This window comes from Choristoneura fumiferana, chromosome 13, assembly GCF_025370935.1.
Source record: "Choristoneura fumiferana chromosome 13, NRCan_CFum_1, whole genome shotgun sequence".
NCBI classification, from domain to species: Eukaryota; Metazoa; Arthropoda; class Insecta; order Lepidoptera; family Tortricidae; genus Choristoneura; species Choristoneura fumiferana.
Window position 1 is genome coordinate 8,580,335 of NC_133484.1, and position 18,158 is coordinate 8,598,492.

General features: G+C 37.4%; 1 protein-coding gene across 1 annotated transcript; it reads left to right on the plus strand.

Annotated features, from left to right (window-relative positions):
* The first annotated feature begins 352 nt into the window (after positions 1 to 352).
* Positions 353 to 17,893, plus strand: LOC141434358 (luciferin 4-monooxygenase-like). Its single transcript, XM_074096767.1, has 9 exons — positions 353 to 677; positions 769 to 976; positions 1,497 to 1,812; positions 2,170 to 2,338; positions 3,454 to 3,599; positions 12,318 to 12,450; positions 12,530 to 12,751; positions 16,724 to 16,894; positions 17,770 to 17,893. The coding sequence occupies exons 1-9, from the start codon at positions 573 to 575 to the stop codon at positions 17,872 to 17,874; spliced, it is 1,575 nt and encodes a 524-aa protein (XP_073952868.1). The 5' UTR covers positions 353 to 572; the 3' UTR covers positions 17,875 to 17,893.
* Positions 17,894 to 18,158: the final 265 nt, after the last annotated feature.

Genomic DNA, 18,158 nt, shown 5'->3' on the forward strand with positions numbered 1-18,158 from the left:
ACTCATTCGTATAATAAACTAATTTTGAAAAACAGTCCACAATTGACTGAGTAATCAGTAAACATACATGAAAAAAAATACAAACATTGGAACGTAGAACCCGGCCTCCTCCAATTTTTTGAACTTGGTTAATAAATAAACATTATGATGTACGGTACATTCTTGCTATACAAACACACCAACTTGTAATAATTATTATGTGTAGATTGATTTATGTATGTACGAGTACATAGCTGTACAAAACAATCTACGTTGATAACAGACCAATACATATAAATTAACACGCGTCCGTGATCGTGACATCACGTTTTTGATAAGAATAATAAAAGACACTAGTAGATTAGTAATTATTGGAAAACGTGTCAAATAATTAACAGCAGTTACTTTTTTTTAGTATTGGTAAATATAGTTATTAAATAATAGGTATATGTAATTTTTTGCATTTTACATCACACATCACATTGAGTGGTGGTAAGTAGTGGTAGTGGTGGTACTGGGCAAAGGCCAAACAATTATAACTATTTAAAGTAAAAATTAATTGATACCTATCTTTAAATTTCAAATCGGATATAATGATCATAAATGGTGAAAATCGTGCTCTCTTTCCCGCTCACTGGAATTTTGGAAATTTTATTCTTCATCGCTTCAAACAAGCTAACCCTCTCGACGTGTGTTTGGTAAGAAATGGGTAGTCAATTATTATTTGTCATGCACATTGAGACAAGTACGAGTAAATGCTTTGATTTTGACTAAATTATAATTCAAAAGGAAAATTACAACACTGGAGAGACGTTGACTTATAAGGATTTCACTGATTACGCTGTCAGTTTGTCAGTCGCGCTTTCTAAACTAGGAGTAACGAGAGGGGATATCGTTGCAGTAGGCAGCGAGAAGCGTATCATGTTTTTGCCGACCACCTTAGCTGTTGTACTAACTGGTGCTTCGTACACTCCTTACGACCTACGATCTGGTACGGGTAAGTAAAATTAATTTGATAGCTTTATTTTAATTTATTGAATCAGGCGTTACTTTGCGAAGGTACTTATTGCTCACTCGCGACCTTGCGATAGCTACATCTATGAAACAAATGTGTGTTGAAGCAGGTCGTCCATCTCCACACTATCTTAGTAAGAAAACACACAAATCACACAAACTCAACTATTACCACCACCATCTGACCACGCTGACACGTTGTTTTCGCGTTTAGCATCTGGTAGCATGGTGAACGGTTCCATTGGTCTGAGGATGAACTCTGATTGAGTTCAAAACGCGTCAGCGTAGTGTTGTGGTGGTGATAGTTGGGTTTGTGTGATTTGCATATTCTTACAGTGTGGAGGTGGACTAGCTGCTTGAACACATTTTTATTTCATAGACGTAGCTATCTTCAGGTCGCGGGTGAGCAATAAGCTTTATTTTATTTAAACAACAGACGTCGTTTATAAATACTTAGTGTAACATAATTATTAAGTACACTAATGAGTTTAAACACATTCCAGCCGTGTTGCAGTACAAATTAAATTTGGCCAAGCCGAACTACTTCATCTGTTCAAATTCGTTTTGGAAAACGTACAGTGATGTGCTAAAAAGTTGTGATTTTATCAAGACATTTATCTGTTTCGAAGAAATTGATGATATTGAATTATCTATAAAGAAGTTAATATTAAAACATAGAGAAGAGTCTTTTGAACCAGCTGTTGTTCATGGACAGACAGATGTCGCGCTTATTCTTTATTCATCTGGTACAACTAGCAGCATGCCTAAAGGAGTTTTGATAACTCACTATAACTGCGTGTTGGGTTGTTTGCCTGAAAAGTAAATAAAGAAAATAATATATAATGCTACGTACATGTAATGATATGTATATATACTGTTGCTTATGTGTATATATTTATGTGTTAATATATTTTAATTGTTTTTTTAATTTCTGATCTGCTGCTGAAAATGCACCACCTGCTGTAATTTAGTCCTTATTTCTTTCTGTAAAAAAGGTTGCCTGGAAGAGATCGCGCTGAAGCGATAAGCGGCCTTATCGCTTCCCTTATATTTTTTCTCTCTGTGGTGCTGTTTCTGTATCGCTTACTATTTATGGTGTACAATAAAGAGTCATTGTATTGTATTGTATAATAATGACATATCCATAGTGTTTGTAGTGTTATGATATTACTTTAGGTTTCCTGATGAATCTCTCAAAACGGCTGTGTTATTCGGCGAGTGGTACCACAGATACGAAACCTTCTCGACTTACAAATTTCTGTGGGCCTCTATTGGCAGAAAAGTTGTGTTTGCTAATAATTTGACAAATCAAGACACGATCCTGAAAGTTATTCAACATTGTAAGGTAAACAACACAAATAAAATGAAAAGCAGACAATTTTGTTAGCAGAGAGAGAGAGAGAGAGAGAGAGAGAGAGAGGGAGGGTTTTTTGCCATTTTTGCTCGATATTAATAACGGCAATAGGTAGACGCTTGAAATATTCACAGAATATTTAGTTTTATATTCACTTAAAGAAAAAAAAAATTTTAAGGTGAGCACCCATACAACCAGCGTGATTTTTTGCCGTTTTATGCTAATGTCTAATGTTGTATAGGTTGGTGCGGAACCCTTTGTGCGCGAGTCAGACTCGCACTTGGCCGGTTTATTTTTTCTTGCAAATACTCGTAAATGCCCAACAAATCTGCCGGATTTGTTTGTTATTGTTATTTAATAATAAATGCTACTAAATTACAATTAAATTACATTTGAAATTTACCACGAGCTTTGCGGTGAAGGAAAACATCGTGAGGAAACGTGCACAAACCTGCGAAGCAATTCAATGGTGCGTGTGAAGTTCCCAATCCGCACTGGGCCCGCGTGGGAACTATGGCCCAAGCCCTCTTGTTCTGAGAGGAGGCCTGTGCCCAGCAGTGGGGCGTATATAGGCTGGGATGATGATGACTACTAAATGTTATAAATGTGAAAGTTTGAATGTGAGAAAGTGCTTGTGATTGCTAATGAAAGGAATTAGATCAATAACACATAAAGCTACTTCTTAGGCCGCTTGTAGACGTCCGTGGTTTTCACCAGACAACGGACCGTTTTTTTGCAGGAGTTGCGGTATTGTATGTGTGCACGCACCGAACACTAAGCCATACAACACCGCAAAAACGGATGTCTACAAGCGGCCTAATACTCATACCGATTTTCCCTCGGAATCTGGATAGAATCGAAATTTTTAACCGCTACGATTAGAGATATGAAATTTGGCGTTAGTGATTTTATACAATTATGTTAATGATATCCTCAATGTCATTTTTGATAACTACCACTGGAATATTAGCAAAATCCCGGAACTGAAATTCAACTGCTAGACCTAATGGATATTGCGTGAGAAGCCGTGGATAAAAGCTAATTTAAAATAAACTCAAGAAATAGGCCCCAGTAGTTCTATTAAACATCAACTTTTTCCCTTTAAGGTGAATGTGGCTATAGTAGTACCTTCGGTCGTCAGCTATTTGGCCACAGCGAAAGAAATAGACACATACAATACCAGCACTCTAAGACTCATATTTTCATGTGGCTGTACTTTACATCCAAGTCTTCCTGGAACAGTTAAAAGAAGGTACCTACCGAACTACTTGTCTTATTATTTGCGAATAACATTAATCAAAATTTGTACTTAATTATAGCCTTATAATTATTATCACCTCGCTTCGCCACAACCTATAAGTCAACAAGGCACCTGTGACTCCCACGGAGTGGTGAGTAGTTGATGCCAGAAGTCGGAGGTAGCGAAAATTGCTCACCATCAGATGACCCCTGGTGTATCCGGTGACCGACGTAGCCAAGCGAATTAGCTCGTTGAAGCGGCAGTGGGTGGCATGGGTAGCTTGTTAAATATAGAAAAAACAGGGTTGTATATATCGTATTATTTTTTATTTCTGTTAACTTTATACCGTAATCTTAAATATATCCAAGAAACTTGTGGCCTAACTATTACTGCGTGAAAGATATTCCAGAATAAAAATAATTTTAACTAAACAGTGTAAAAGTTTGGTGTCTCTTAATGTCACTTGTCACTTTGTGAATTTTAAAGTTTGGCCTTTAGTCTTAGTGGTCAATTTTTTAATTTTGAATTAGCCAAAATCATAACTACCTGACTATACTATCATACTAACTGAGTTATCAGTCAGCCTATCATCATCTGTCAAAGTTGACGGAAATCAATAAAAACAAGCGTATACACATACACCTTTAGTTTTTATAACAGTGTCCATAACTAGGGTTGGAACTTTTGGATGCTTACCGTGGTTCTAGAATCCATGGAGTCGTCATATGTTATGATAATAATTTTGAAGTTAAAGTCAAAGTCTATAAATAAAACGATATATTAGATGCTATGATACCTACTGTTGTCACATCGTAAAATAAACACAATATAAAGCAATAAAATTATCATAAACTAGCTTTTGCCCGCGACTTCGTCCGCGTGGAATAGTAACTTTGGGAAGTATTTAATTTATTTAGGATACCTATTTTGCCAATAATAGCACATAAAAACTTCTACGGTTTACTGAAAATAATCTATTTAAAACATCGCTATAAATATAAACAAGTTTTTTTTTGTTCTTCCATTCATCCATCCATGTTCTTTGGTAAAACATCAATATTTTGCGGGAAGCCACATTTCAGCAATACGACGTGTATTGACCCTGCCAACATAAAAGGACTACTTAATTCTTCATAGTGAATTCTTGACACCTTACGTCCTTTATTGTAAGTTAGGAGGGTAGGATTACAATTAAAACGGCATTTTTACTAAGCATACCTACGCATATTTCCGATAAATATACTTATAGTAATTTGTTTGTAACGCCTTAAGAACTTTCATCCCCATATTTTCAAGTAATAAGTCGAAATTTGAAAGCGCCGGAACAAATGTTTTTTAGGGTTCCGTAGCTCAAAAGGAAAAATGAAACCCTTATAGGATCACTTTGCTGTCCGTCCGTCGGTCTGTCTGTCATGACCCTTTATCTCGTAAACGTGCGGAGTATCGGTATCGAGTTGAAATTGAAAACCTAAACTCAGGTCAATAGTCCCGAAAGCTGTAAAAAATCAAACTTCTAAGTCAAGGCAATCAAAAGCTACAGTCATTAAAAAGGTATTTCCATGTAAATCGCCTTAGCAGAAAAAGTAATAGGGTACTTCCACAATAAATAAGAAAAATCTGAAACTTATAATTGTTCATGTTTGACTGTCTATGTCAATAAGTCATCTAAAATGACCCCACATTGCGAACACTTTGCTTGAGCTTAGAAGGCTCTGCTAACACTGCATCATCCCCTCTGTTAACATCACCTCTCGCAGGTAAAATTTCCAAAAACGCTTGAACAAATAACTATTTATCGTTTATCACGTGCCCAAATGCCAAGTTTCATAAAAAAACATCGATTTATCTTCGACAATGACGATCTACCATATAAAGTTTCATCCCTTATTTCACCCCCTCACAGGAAGACTTTAAAAAAACGCGCGAATAAATATCTATTTATCTCTTATCACGTGCCCAAATGCCAAGTTTCATAAAGAACCATCGATTTATCTTCGATAATGACGATCTTCCATATAAACTCTCATACCCTATTTCACCCCCTTATAGGAAGAATTTTAAAAAACACGCGAATAAATATCTATTTATCTCTTATCACGTGCCCAAATGCCAAGTTTCATAGAGAACCATCGATTTATCTTCAACAATGACCATCTTCCGTATAAACTTTCATCTCCTATTTCACCCCATCACACGAAGAATTAAAAAAAAACGCGCGAACAAATATCTATTTACTTCTTATCACGTGCCGAAATGGCAAGTTTAATAAAGATTCATCGATTTATCTTCGATAATGACGACCTTGCATATAAATTTTTATTTCTTATTTCACCCCCTCACATGTCGAATTTTAAAAAAAGCTCAAACAAATATCGATTTATAATATGCCAAGTTTCATGGTTTTATCTTCGACAGCGACGAACTTCCACCTTATAAACTTTCATCCCCTATTTTAACCCCTTAAAGCCTCTTTTTCGCGATAAAAGATAGCCTGTGTTCTTTCCTAAGGTCTATTCTATCTCTGTATAAAATTTTATCAAAATCGGTTCAGCGGTTTAGGCATGAAAGCGTAACAGACAGACAGACAGACAGAGTTACTTTCGCATTTATAATATTATAAAGTATGGATCTTTATAATTGCCTAAAGTGCCCGCAGTTCACAGGTGACGCGATAAATATACGATTTCTTTTTTTCTTTTTCTTTTATTTGTAAAAATGTCACGAATAAATGTTTTTCTTTCTTTCTTTTTCTTTCTTTTTATTTATCTAAATATATGCATCATCTTTGATATTAGTGTTGTGACAGACTAGCGACAAGACTATTTGCGACTACTGACAACTTTTTCGTAACTTAATATTTTTAAAAAATCGAGTAATATTATCACTTTTGATAAAGGACGTTATCATTATTTTTGTTATAATTGAACTGAATCATTTTTATATGACTTGCGAAACTCATTTGTACACCACAGAGATATTGCGTCGCTCGGCAGGCAAAAGTACTAAAGCGACACTTCGTCAACTTTACAGGAGAGCGATTTAAAGTTTTTTTTTTACGAAAAAAATCATAACTTTTTAACCAGAAAACCAATTTTGAAATTTCCAGGAATATATGACACATAATTTAATAGACTATAATAAGGTTTTAATAATTCATAGCAAAATCCACTGGTTTAGGAGATAAGTGTCGCTTTAGTAAATTGTCCCCTAGTCATCGAGCAAATGCAATCAGGCAAAAAGACTAAACGTAAAAATTGACCTCAAACGTCATATTTCAAATTAACTAATGTGATTTTACGTCTCAATAAATTTAGTATGTTTTTACTAACAACACACATTTTTTTTCTTATCAAACTGTTCGTAATGCTGATTTACCAAATCGCAAGGGAAAAAATATTCCAAAGTACCTACTGAACAGAAATTATATAAATAATATTAATTAATTATAATAAATATTAGTCATCTATGCTAAAAATTCAATAACTTAACGTTAACTGTTACTAACACTAGACTTTTGTTAATATTATAAGGTAATTAATCACAAAGGCACCATCTGATTTCTAACTAAATGCACAAAAGGTTTTTTTTTCACTATTATTTCTTGAGGTATTTTTATTATTATCATGTCCTAGTATTTTTGGTGTATATACAAAGCATACGCTTAGGTTTAAGGATGAAATAACACGTAAAATACCTTAATTTATTCTGTAGGTAATAACTTTAATTAGCATTTCAACAAAAAAATCAGAACATTTTTTTTCTATGTTATACAAATAAATCATTCATTCAACATTATAGTACTTATTAGTACCTAATAAGTAAGAAACCTGAGTAACAAACTGATGCGTCATGGTTGCTATTGCAACTTTAAATATATTATTGGTCTTAACGATTAAGAAATATAATGCACTATTGGTACAACAACATTTTTGTTATATTGATTCTCATGATCTAACTATCCGGTATCATGGACTTGTAATATACCAAACTTAACAGTAATATGGTATAATGCCTAATGAAACGTCGTGAGACCTTTGCTGAGATTTAAGGACTGCGCTAAGTGAGACATGGCCGTCTTCAAAATTGACCACCTAGACTGAGAAAAGCTGGCGGAAAAATGCACTGATTGGCGCAGACGTGTGTTGGAGGGCCGCAAGTATTGCGATGAAGGCTTGCCTGGCTCAATGCACTTGTTGACAAAGAGACAGAAACGACACCAAGGCCGTTCTGCACCAACATCCGCAGACTTCGCTTGTCAGAGATGTGGACGGACATGTCGCTCTCGCATTGGTCTAGTCAGCCACCAAAGACGTTGTGCACAGGCAACACGCCAAAATTCGTCTTTAACAAACGCGTAGGCCTGATTGATGGTATAATGTATGTGATATAACCTATGTTCGATATAACGTTCAGTGGGTATAATGAATTACTGGTATTTATGCCAAATATCTTTTATATCTAGTGAAAGTATATCTAAAGTTGTTATACTGGTCATACATAACACACCCTTATGGCCATTCGGTTCCACCATGGAGCCGCAGCTGCATTTATGAGGCACACAAACATCGCTGCCCAGGCGGAGAGCTACTGCCACCCGCAATGAGTCGTTGTCAAAGAGTGTTCCCAAATAAGGAACAGGCAACGCCTATAACCACGTTCCCGCTTTGACTTTTGATGCCGACTTCAGCCTGGCCAAACCCACCCCAGTGGTTACACCCACAGGCCGTGCCAGAGCATCCCTAGCCCCCCTCGTCATCCCAAACTCATTGTATCTGCGGAGCCCCGTGCAGTGACGCCAGTCTCATTCGCCTCGCCAGTGCATTATCCGCATACGAAATGGTATTGGTAACCTTTATGAGATTTAAAAATTTAAGAGATAAGGCCACCAACTCCATGTGCCGATCCGAGGAACGCTGGCAAGCCCACATCCGCCGCACGCCGCAAACCGAGACCACTGTTACATATGGGCAAGAACGCTTGGATCCATTGCTCATCCGCAAGGGACACGTTAAATACAGTCTCCTTTGTATCTCTCAACGTGACGTCAAAAGAAGAAGTTTTACCCGAACACAACCATTGGAGTGGTTTTCAAAAAATAGGTTACTTTTGGAACTGCGAAACACATTCGTAACAGAGTCAAGATGAGATGGGTTTAATACTCTTCAAACGTTCCTGGGCGAGCAAAATAGACGCTTCCTGGTCTCTAGTGCACTAGAAATGGCGTCTTGGAAAATAGAAGAACCCAAGAGGGTAAAGGGCTCGTGTAAAAGCCCTTTGAGACCAGGAAGAAAGACCTTAAATAAGTTAATGAAGGAGAACAGGCGGGTCAGCAGCAGTAAACCTGTCCCATATTCGCCTTCAGTCCTATACCTCTCAAGGGGGGGGGGATAAGGAAAGCCAAGTCCTGCTTTACGACCTTAGGTGCCATCATCTAAATACCAAATATTAAGAGTTGATTTTCGAGACGACAGTGCTTCATGAATAGCAAGACTGAAGGTAAGCGGTCCAAGCTGATCTCCCTGCTGCGCACGCACCTGCGAAAGAATTTGAGAATCGCCGGAGACAAGGTTACAAGGAGAATGATAGACCTGGTGTAAAAAAGGTATGTATTTTTCCACTTCGCCCAACAGAACATCCCTCTCGCCAGTATTGGACGCGTTCTTGACATCCTACTTCAAGACGACACAGTCTGGATTTCCGGGTTCCGTGACGAAAGTGCGTGTTGTGGATCGTGACCTCACACCCCCTCAGTGTGCCAAAACCCAGCTGAAAATGAGCTGGTCGAATTACGTCTAAGTCCACGGGTGACCCATTATGGAATGACCCTAGTGCTCGCACCACATCCTCCAAGTTTACCGGCAAGGCTTGAATGGACCGATCCGGCTCCCGAGGGAAATTTAATGTGCGGGACGCGGGAGGATGCTTCGTACGCAAGAACACAAGCGTCTCAAGACCCGGAGGTGCAACCGAGTCATCTGATATTAGCACGCGAACGGCCCCCACACACCGGCCTCATATACTTTGGACTCGATAGTCTTAAGGACAAAATGCGACCTGGAGGAAGCCTGCCCGTCACTATTCAACCAAGTCCCATGTTCAAGTTTGGTCTCAGAGAATGTGGGCTTGCCAGTCTTGCTCGCATCAGCACATGGAGTTATTATAGTGGCCTTGTCTCTTAAAATTAAAAATTCTCATGAAGATGGGGTTACCATTCCGTTTGTGCATGGTGCACTGGCGAGGTGGACGGCTCGACACCTAATAGCGTCGCTGCCTCGGGCTCCGCTGATATAACGAGTTTGGGATGACGTGGGGGCTAGAGACGCTCTGGCACTTGTGGGTGGGTGTGCCACTAGGGTGGATTTAGCCAGGCTGAAGTCGGTATCAAAAATCAAAGCGGGAGCGTGGTTATGGGCTTTGCTTGCTCCTTATTTGGGAATACTTCTGGACAACGACTCATTGTGGGTGGCAGTAGCTCTCCGCCTGGGCTGCGATGTTTGTGTGCCTCATAAATGCATCTGCGGCTCCATGGTGGAAGCAAATGGCCATCAGGGCTTAAGATGATCAGTATAACAAATAACACATAATTTCACAATATTATGCTATAAGTATTTAGTAGTATAATGTCTAGATATAATTTAGTTTTCTTTATGAAATCGTTGGAGTTGCAATTCTAACCTAACCTACTTTTTTGGCATTATTATTATAATAGTATTACGTATTCCAGATTATACCAATAATTCATTATACCCACTGAAAGTTATATCGACCAATAATATATCTAAAGTTGTTATACCTTGCCACTGGTACGCAGCCTGGCCATTTCACGCGTTGAGTTCTTGTCGGTGTTCAGGAAAATTTCCGCGTCACTACGCTCTCTTTGACATACTGAAGAGGGCTTTAATATCCGCCAACATCCTCTGCGTTCTGGAGCCTCCGGTCCTCTGTCGAACCGACTCTCTTAACTTTAGTGCCATGGCAGAACGGGAAGTGTTTGCTGTCGGATGTTACGTGCGTCAGTACTTACGCAGCCTCGCACATCAGCAGAACAGTCCGCGGCAATCCGCGGTGGATTTTGCGGTCAAAAAACGGGAGAATTATTCGGCACTGAGTAACTATTATTTTGTTCCTCTTGCGTTTGAGGCTATTGTTTACATTCGGGAGTGGGACGTCGAATTACGCAAAGGGGGTCTCACGCCCACGCCCGCGCGTATTCGTACCCTGGTGCAAAGATTGTCTATCGCCATTCAAAGTGGTAATGCGGCCAGTTTGATGGCTACGTTTGCGCCAGGGACAACTCTTGGGGGCCTTCTGGACTAAACTTAAGCTATTTATGTAACATTAATAAAAACAAATTAAAACTTCTTACTCTAAATTTCAAATACTTAGGGCCGAACATCATCTTTATTCGATGCAAACAGAACTGTAGCGATCAAATTATAATTACAAAATTTTGAAATAGATTTACTATTGAGGTTGACTGGTAGAGATCCCTTAAAGGGATAAGTCCGCCTTTGTACAAGTATCTCAAAGTTTGTCAATTGTGTTGTGTTTCTTTTCTTTTGTACAATAAAGAGTTTACATACTATTTTCTTTTATCCTTTGGCAACATAAAAAGAACTTTAAGTTTTAAGGAATAATAATCATTATAATTTATAAATAAAGTTATAAATCTTAAGAAAATATGATGTTTCTATATACCAAACATCGAATTGCAATGATATTTTACTACGTATATATACTAAACGCTTTTTTAATACACGATAAAGGTCAAGAGTAATGACTAATTTCACCAAATCTATAATATTTCGTGAAGTTATTTTGCTAATCCTATTTGAGTGTATGCTTTTGAATATGTTAAAATGGCTAAAATGCCAAACGTATGTTTTAGTTTTTAAGAACAAATAGCTAACTTCTTATAAATGAATTCTTATCAATACAACCAAACGACTAAAGGTGTATAAAACTTCAACTCGGGGAGGGCATAATTACTAAAGTGACAAAGGTATTTTCTTTTTTTTTGCACAAAATACTAAACGTCCAACATTTGTAAACTAGAAAAATGGCAAAAGACTGAACGACAGTAGATCGAAAAATGGCAAAAAGGTAACAGTACTAACATGAAAATAATGAAAGTGACGCTGCATTAAGTGATTTGCTTCCCAAATTTAAGCGTTTTTTTAAAGACTAAAGCGCCAAAAAAAAGTTAAATTTTGCTCCAATCACTGAAACCTAGACAGTTTGATGCAGAAAAATTCGCTGATTCTGGTGATATGCATAACTCATTTTAGCCCAAAGTGTCGCTTTAGTACTTTTGCCTGCCGAGCGACGTTGTACTTATTGGATATTTTTTTCGAGAATATAAGTTTAACTTCAGTCGATGTGAGTAGAGAGATCTTTCTCAACACAAAAGGGTTTTTGATCAATCTACAACTCATTTATCCCCGGAAAAACATAGAAAAAACAGTAACGATCTATGCTTACTACCTTTTTAAAAATGAACATGAAAAATAGATGACGATTATGATACTTTTATACCAAAAGCTAGTACCGCCTCACATCTAGAAGTTACCGGTGATATTCTAATATTACAAGAATTCTAGAACCATGGTAAGCATCCAAAAGTCCCAAGCCTATCCATAACCATAAAATATTTTCAAGTTCTATTGGGACTTAAAATATAATTGCATAAGTTCCTCGTGTGAATTTTTATTAACATCTACTTATTTTCAGAATTCCTACGGTTAAGAATGTGCTACAGATTTACGGCATGACCGAAGTCGGGGATGTTACTTCCGAGGATTGGGGCACTAAAGGCCCAAAAACAGGAAGTATTGGCATGGCTTGTCCGAATGTATCAATAAAGGTATTTTGTAGTTAATGAAAGAAAATTATGTGTGTCCAAAAGGCTACCTATATAACAAACTTCATACATGCCCTAACAGATCGTTGATCCAAAAACAAGAGAAATCTTGGGACCAAATCAGCGAGGAGAAATTTGCATTCGTGGTCCTACTTTGATGAAAGGATACATAGGAATGGACTCTTCCACTTACCTTGACCAAGACGGGTTTTTCTTAAGTGGTGACTTGGGATATTATGACGAAGATACATATTTTTATTTCGTGGACAGGCTGAAAGATGTAATATCCTTCGACGGATATCAGGTAATTTTTTGAATAATTTTACAAACTTAATTAGTTAGGTACCTATTTCGTAAAAATTTAAATTTATTATTATAAATTACTACATTAGTACCTAAATGTGTAAAATTTGCAAGTTCCCACATCTATATATATAAAAGGCAAAAGTGATTGACTGATGTATCAACGCACAGCCCAAACCGCTGGTTCTAGGGATTTCAAATTTAGCACGTAGGTTCCTTTTAAGGTTTAGGGGTGCACTAAGAAAGGATTTTTCAAAATTCACCCTCTAAGGGGGTGAAATGGGGGTCCAAAGTTAGTATGGGGAAACAAGATTAGTAAGACTATTTTATTCGAAACATCACAGGAGTATTCTTAACAACAAATAAGTAAACACGTGTTTCAGGTTTTTGAGAATTCAACCCCTGAAAGGGGGTAATGTGGTGACAAAGTCAATCGAAAATCAATCGTTGATATTTCAACGCATAGCCCAAACCACTGGACCTAGAGACTTGAAATTTAGCACATAGATACCTTATACAATGTAGGCATCCACTAAGGAAGGATTTTTGGAAATTCTAACGGTAACGGGAAAGAACGGGATTTATATATTAGATTCCGAGTAACCCTATCTCAGTAACTGTAATAACTAGACTTCAAATTTGATTCACAAGTAGGTATTACATAAATTAAAACATCGATTTCAGGATTTTTGGAAATTCCCAAGGGATAAGGAAAAAACGGGATTTATATATTATTATTCAGTTTAACTGAATTCTATGAACTATAATTACTAGACTTCAAATTTGGCATAGAAGTAGGTGATTAAAAGGTGGTAATAGTAAAAAACAGTTTTAAGGAATTTGAGAAAATCCCACGGGATAAGGAAAAAACGGGACTTATATTCAGTTTAACGGGATCGATTTTTCATTTTACTGGTCCTAGAAAACCTTTATTTTGCATATAGGTTCCTTGAGGAGTATAGGGGAAGACTACAAAAGGATTTCCCGAAGTTCTGACGGGAACGGGAAAAATGGGATTTTTCGTTTTACTGGTCGCAGAAGTCTGCAATTTGGCATGTAAGTTGCTTGAGAAGTGAAGAAAACCATTAATAAATAATTTCCCAAAATTCCCACGGGAAAGGGAAAAAACAGGATCTTTCATTTTAATGGTCCTAGAAAGCTGAAATTCGGCATGTAGGTTGCTTGGGGATTGTAGAAGAGCGTTAAGAGAGGACTTTCCAAAATTCCAACGGGAACGGGAAAATACGAGATTTTTCGTTTTACTGATCGTAGAAAACTCAAATTTGGCATTTAGGTTCCTTGGGGAGGAGTGTAGGGGAGCACTACAAAAGGATTTCCCGAAATTCTGACGTTAACGGGAAAAAACAGGATTTATCGTTAGTATTATTGCAATTTTACATTAAACAGCATTAGTATTATTGTGGAACCATTAAGAGATAATTTGCCGAAATTCTCACGGGAAAGGGAAAAAATGGGACTTTTCGTTTTACTGGTAGAAAGCTGAAATTTGGCAATGTAGAGGAGCACTGAGAGAGGACTGTCCAAAATTCACACTAGAACAGGGAAAAACGGGATTTTTCTTTTTACTGGTCGTAGATAGCTGAAACTTGGCAAGTGTGTTCCTTGGGGAGTGTAGGGGAGCATTAACAGAGCATTTCCCGAAATTCTTATGGGAACGGGAAAAACAGGATTTTGCGTTTTACTGGTTGTAGAAAGCTAAAATTTCAAAATTCAAAAGTTTATACTGCACGTACGCTGCAAAAAGCTCTTTAACCGACTTCAAAAAAATGAGGAGGTTATGCATCCCGTTATATATATATTTATTTATGTTTGTTCCCCGATTTCTCGCTCAATTGTGGACCGATTTTTTAAATAATTTTTTATTCGAAATAATATCTACTCCTGAGATAGTCCCATTGTCACCAAATCAGAATCTGATGACGGAATTTCAGGGAAATCGAGGGCAACCCTCAAATTTTGTAGGCACGCATTACGGTTTTTATATAATTATCTCGAGTTATTTAAGTATTTGCGTCTGACAGACATCATCTCATGTTGATGAGCTGATGATGGAAGGTTAAACTCCTTAACGGTTAGGAGTTAGAGGAAGTTTCTTTAAACATCATTATGCACGTATAGGTAGACCTTTAGTTGTATTCTTTCTGGTTATTCAGGTGAGCTGATGATGGAAGGTATAACTCCTTAACGGTTAGGAGGACACATTAAGTACCTACGCCAAACCAATCAACTCATTACGTAACAAAATTTATCCATACCTGTAAAACAGTATACTGTGACAGGACAGGCTGACAGACCTGAATTTGGCACACATGTAGATAAAGTATCATAGGAGTGCACTAAGTAAGGATTTTTGGAAATTCCCATGGGAAAAGGAAATATTTAACTTTGTCTGCTTCTTGGTTGTTTAGGGAATCTCTGGAAAAACTGAGCGGATTAAAAAAAAACTATTAGTAAAAGCTTTTTAAAAATCGATACCCGAAATAATAGAAGCCTGTTTCAATTCAATCGCGGACAGTGTGGTTTTCTCTTGAATTCACTTTATCCTGCGGGAACAATCCTATTCCGCGAGGTACGAAGTCACGGGCAAAAGAAGCACGTGGGTTTTCTAAAATTACACCCCTGACCTAAAGATGTGAAACAGGGGTTTAAAGTTTGACGAATTATGATCATCTAGGTTGATTTTTAAATTCAAAAATTTGCAAATATAATCCTCCGAAAAATCTATTATGATACGAAAATAAAGATCATAGAAAGTAAATAATTTGTGTAACCCCAAATTTAACGCGAGCGAAGCCGCGGGCAACAGCTAGTTTTTTATATGAGACGGGGGCAAACGAGCTGGCGTTAAGTACATAATAGTTTGTTAGCTACATTTTACTATTTTTCGATCTCGTTTACGTTTAGGTCACTTAATGTTTTTTTTTATAATACCTAAGTACACTGAAAAAGAACAAAATCGTACAATCTGAAATACAAACTGAGACATGGATGTACAGAAAAACCAGAAAAAGAGACCAGCATTGGGAATCGAACCCAGGTCCTCAGCAATCCGTGCTGCGTGCTATAACCCCTACACCACTGCTGGGCAGGAATCTAGACATGATTTTTTCCTATGCATACATATCTCAGGTTGCTTATTTCTACTATGCTACTTAAGCAGCAGCACTAGCGACATATATGTTCCGTCGAGAAACGTCACATTCTTTCGGAACTAACCGCTCACCCAGACAAGAGATGTCTCTACAAAAAGACTCCAAAAAACCAATCATAAAATCGTTCAAATTGTAGTTTAACATTCCAAGAAACACATACGAATATTCTTACCTTTTTAGCCCTTAATGTCTAAGTATTGAGCCCGGTTCACATTTATCTGTCGTGTTGTCTCGTGATGCTCTCTGTCTCTCTTTCTTCTCTCTCTCTCTCTCTCTCTCTCTCTCTCTCTCTCTCTTTGCTTGTGATGCGACACAGCACAAGCTGTCACAACATACTGCATTAGATAAATGTGAACGCAACCATATAAAATGTATGAAACCGATACCGTTCTGATGCGACACGACACAACACGACAGATAAATGAGAACCGGGCTTTCATCTCATTTTTGCGATTTCGTCGGTCCATCGTATGGTAGACTTACCAACGCTTTGCTCTCTAGTATGTAGTCGCCACTCGAGGACCTTTCTCTGTTGTCTGTTCTTTGAGCGATGCAGCCCGCGCATTGCCACATTAACTTGCATATTCTTCGAGCTACGTCAGCGACTTTAGTTCTTCGGCGAATTTCCGCATTCCAGGTTCTATAGTGCAAAAAAGTCCGAGCATAGCTCTCTTTAATAGCTCGTTTCTTAACTCTGAACCACTGTGCTGAGCCTCTCCTAGAAGCCAATGGTTGAGAAACACAACAAGTAACTTTATAATACCCGATCGCGTTTGTACATCTTTTATTTTATTTACTAGGTGGATCCAACGGAGCTGGAATTTATTATATTGTCGAACCCTGAAGTGCGCGAAGCAGCCGTGGTGGGCAAGCCGGCTGGTGCGTACGGTGAGCAGCCCGCCGCCATCGTCGTGCTGCAGCCAGGTTCCACGCTCACACAGCAACAACTCCAAAACTACGTCGCTCGAGAGGTTGCTCATAGTTTTGTACCATGAGAGTAAAGTTGTGCTTGCTCGTTCACTAAACGAATCACGGCCAACTATCACAATCGTGCAAATATACCTACTAGTTCGGTCTTTTCGTTAATTTTTCGCAAAAATTTCTGCTAACCCGCTCTCAATCAAACTATTATTTCAAAGAATAATTTAGCCGCTCAGCGTGTAGGTCAATACGGGCTATTCGGAATAGTTTGTGCGATTTGGTTCGATTGCTTAAGAACTGCACTTTTCCAATATTGTATTATACATACTTTTATTATACTAAAAGCAGTAAGGAGATGGGACTAATTAATTCATGTTGTAAGTCAAGCAAGAACTAATTATTTGTAGTACTTAGTACATGTACTACTCAATCCTATTTTTTTATTTTATTAGATCTCATATTATAATAATATGGGTGTACTTGTACTCTGTACGAAATGCCTGTAAATAAAACTATTATTTATTATTGTTGTTATTTTACTAAAAAAATAAAAGTTATTTATTATTCCTGTTATTAGTGTTTGGTTCCATTATCAGACTTTGCCGTGCTCAACTGTTGCGGGAACTATTTTCACGGAACAACAACTCCATTCACTTCACTATCTCTGTACCTACCATTAAGTAGTAGCTCCATCAGAGTTGTAGTAAGTTAAGTAATTTGCAAAGTACCTAGTTGAGTAATTTGTAATGATAATAATCTAATAAATGACTTGACTTGACTCCACTATTATACCATGCCGCACGTTAACTTAAAGTTTAATAAGGATATGTAATTTGGATGACAATGCAAATACAGTCAATAAGAAGTCATCAAAAATTTTTTGTAATAAAATATTGTCTTTACACAAAAATACGTTTTGTTTTAGGTGCCACCGTATATGCAGCTAAACGGTGGAGTGAAGTTTGTTTCGGAGCTGCCGAAAAACACAATGGGAAAAACTATTCGTCGTCAATTGAGAGAAATGTTGTAATTAAATAGAACTTTTTGGTTTGCAGCATTAGGTATATAATAATTTTATAAAAAGTTAACTGAAATAAAAAAAAATACGATGTATAAACAACGCTGTTTTTTCTATACCTATTAATTGAACTACCCATGCCACCCATTGCCGCTTCAACGAGCTAATTTGCTTGGCTATATCGGTCACCTGATACACCAGGGTTCATATTATTCTGATGGTGAGCAATTGGCATTGCTCACTTTTTTTATACTCTTTTTTATCTTATTTTCTTAAAATTATAGATAATTTTAAGA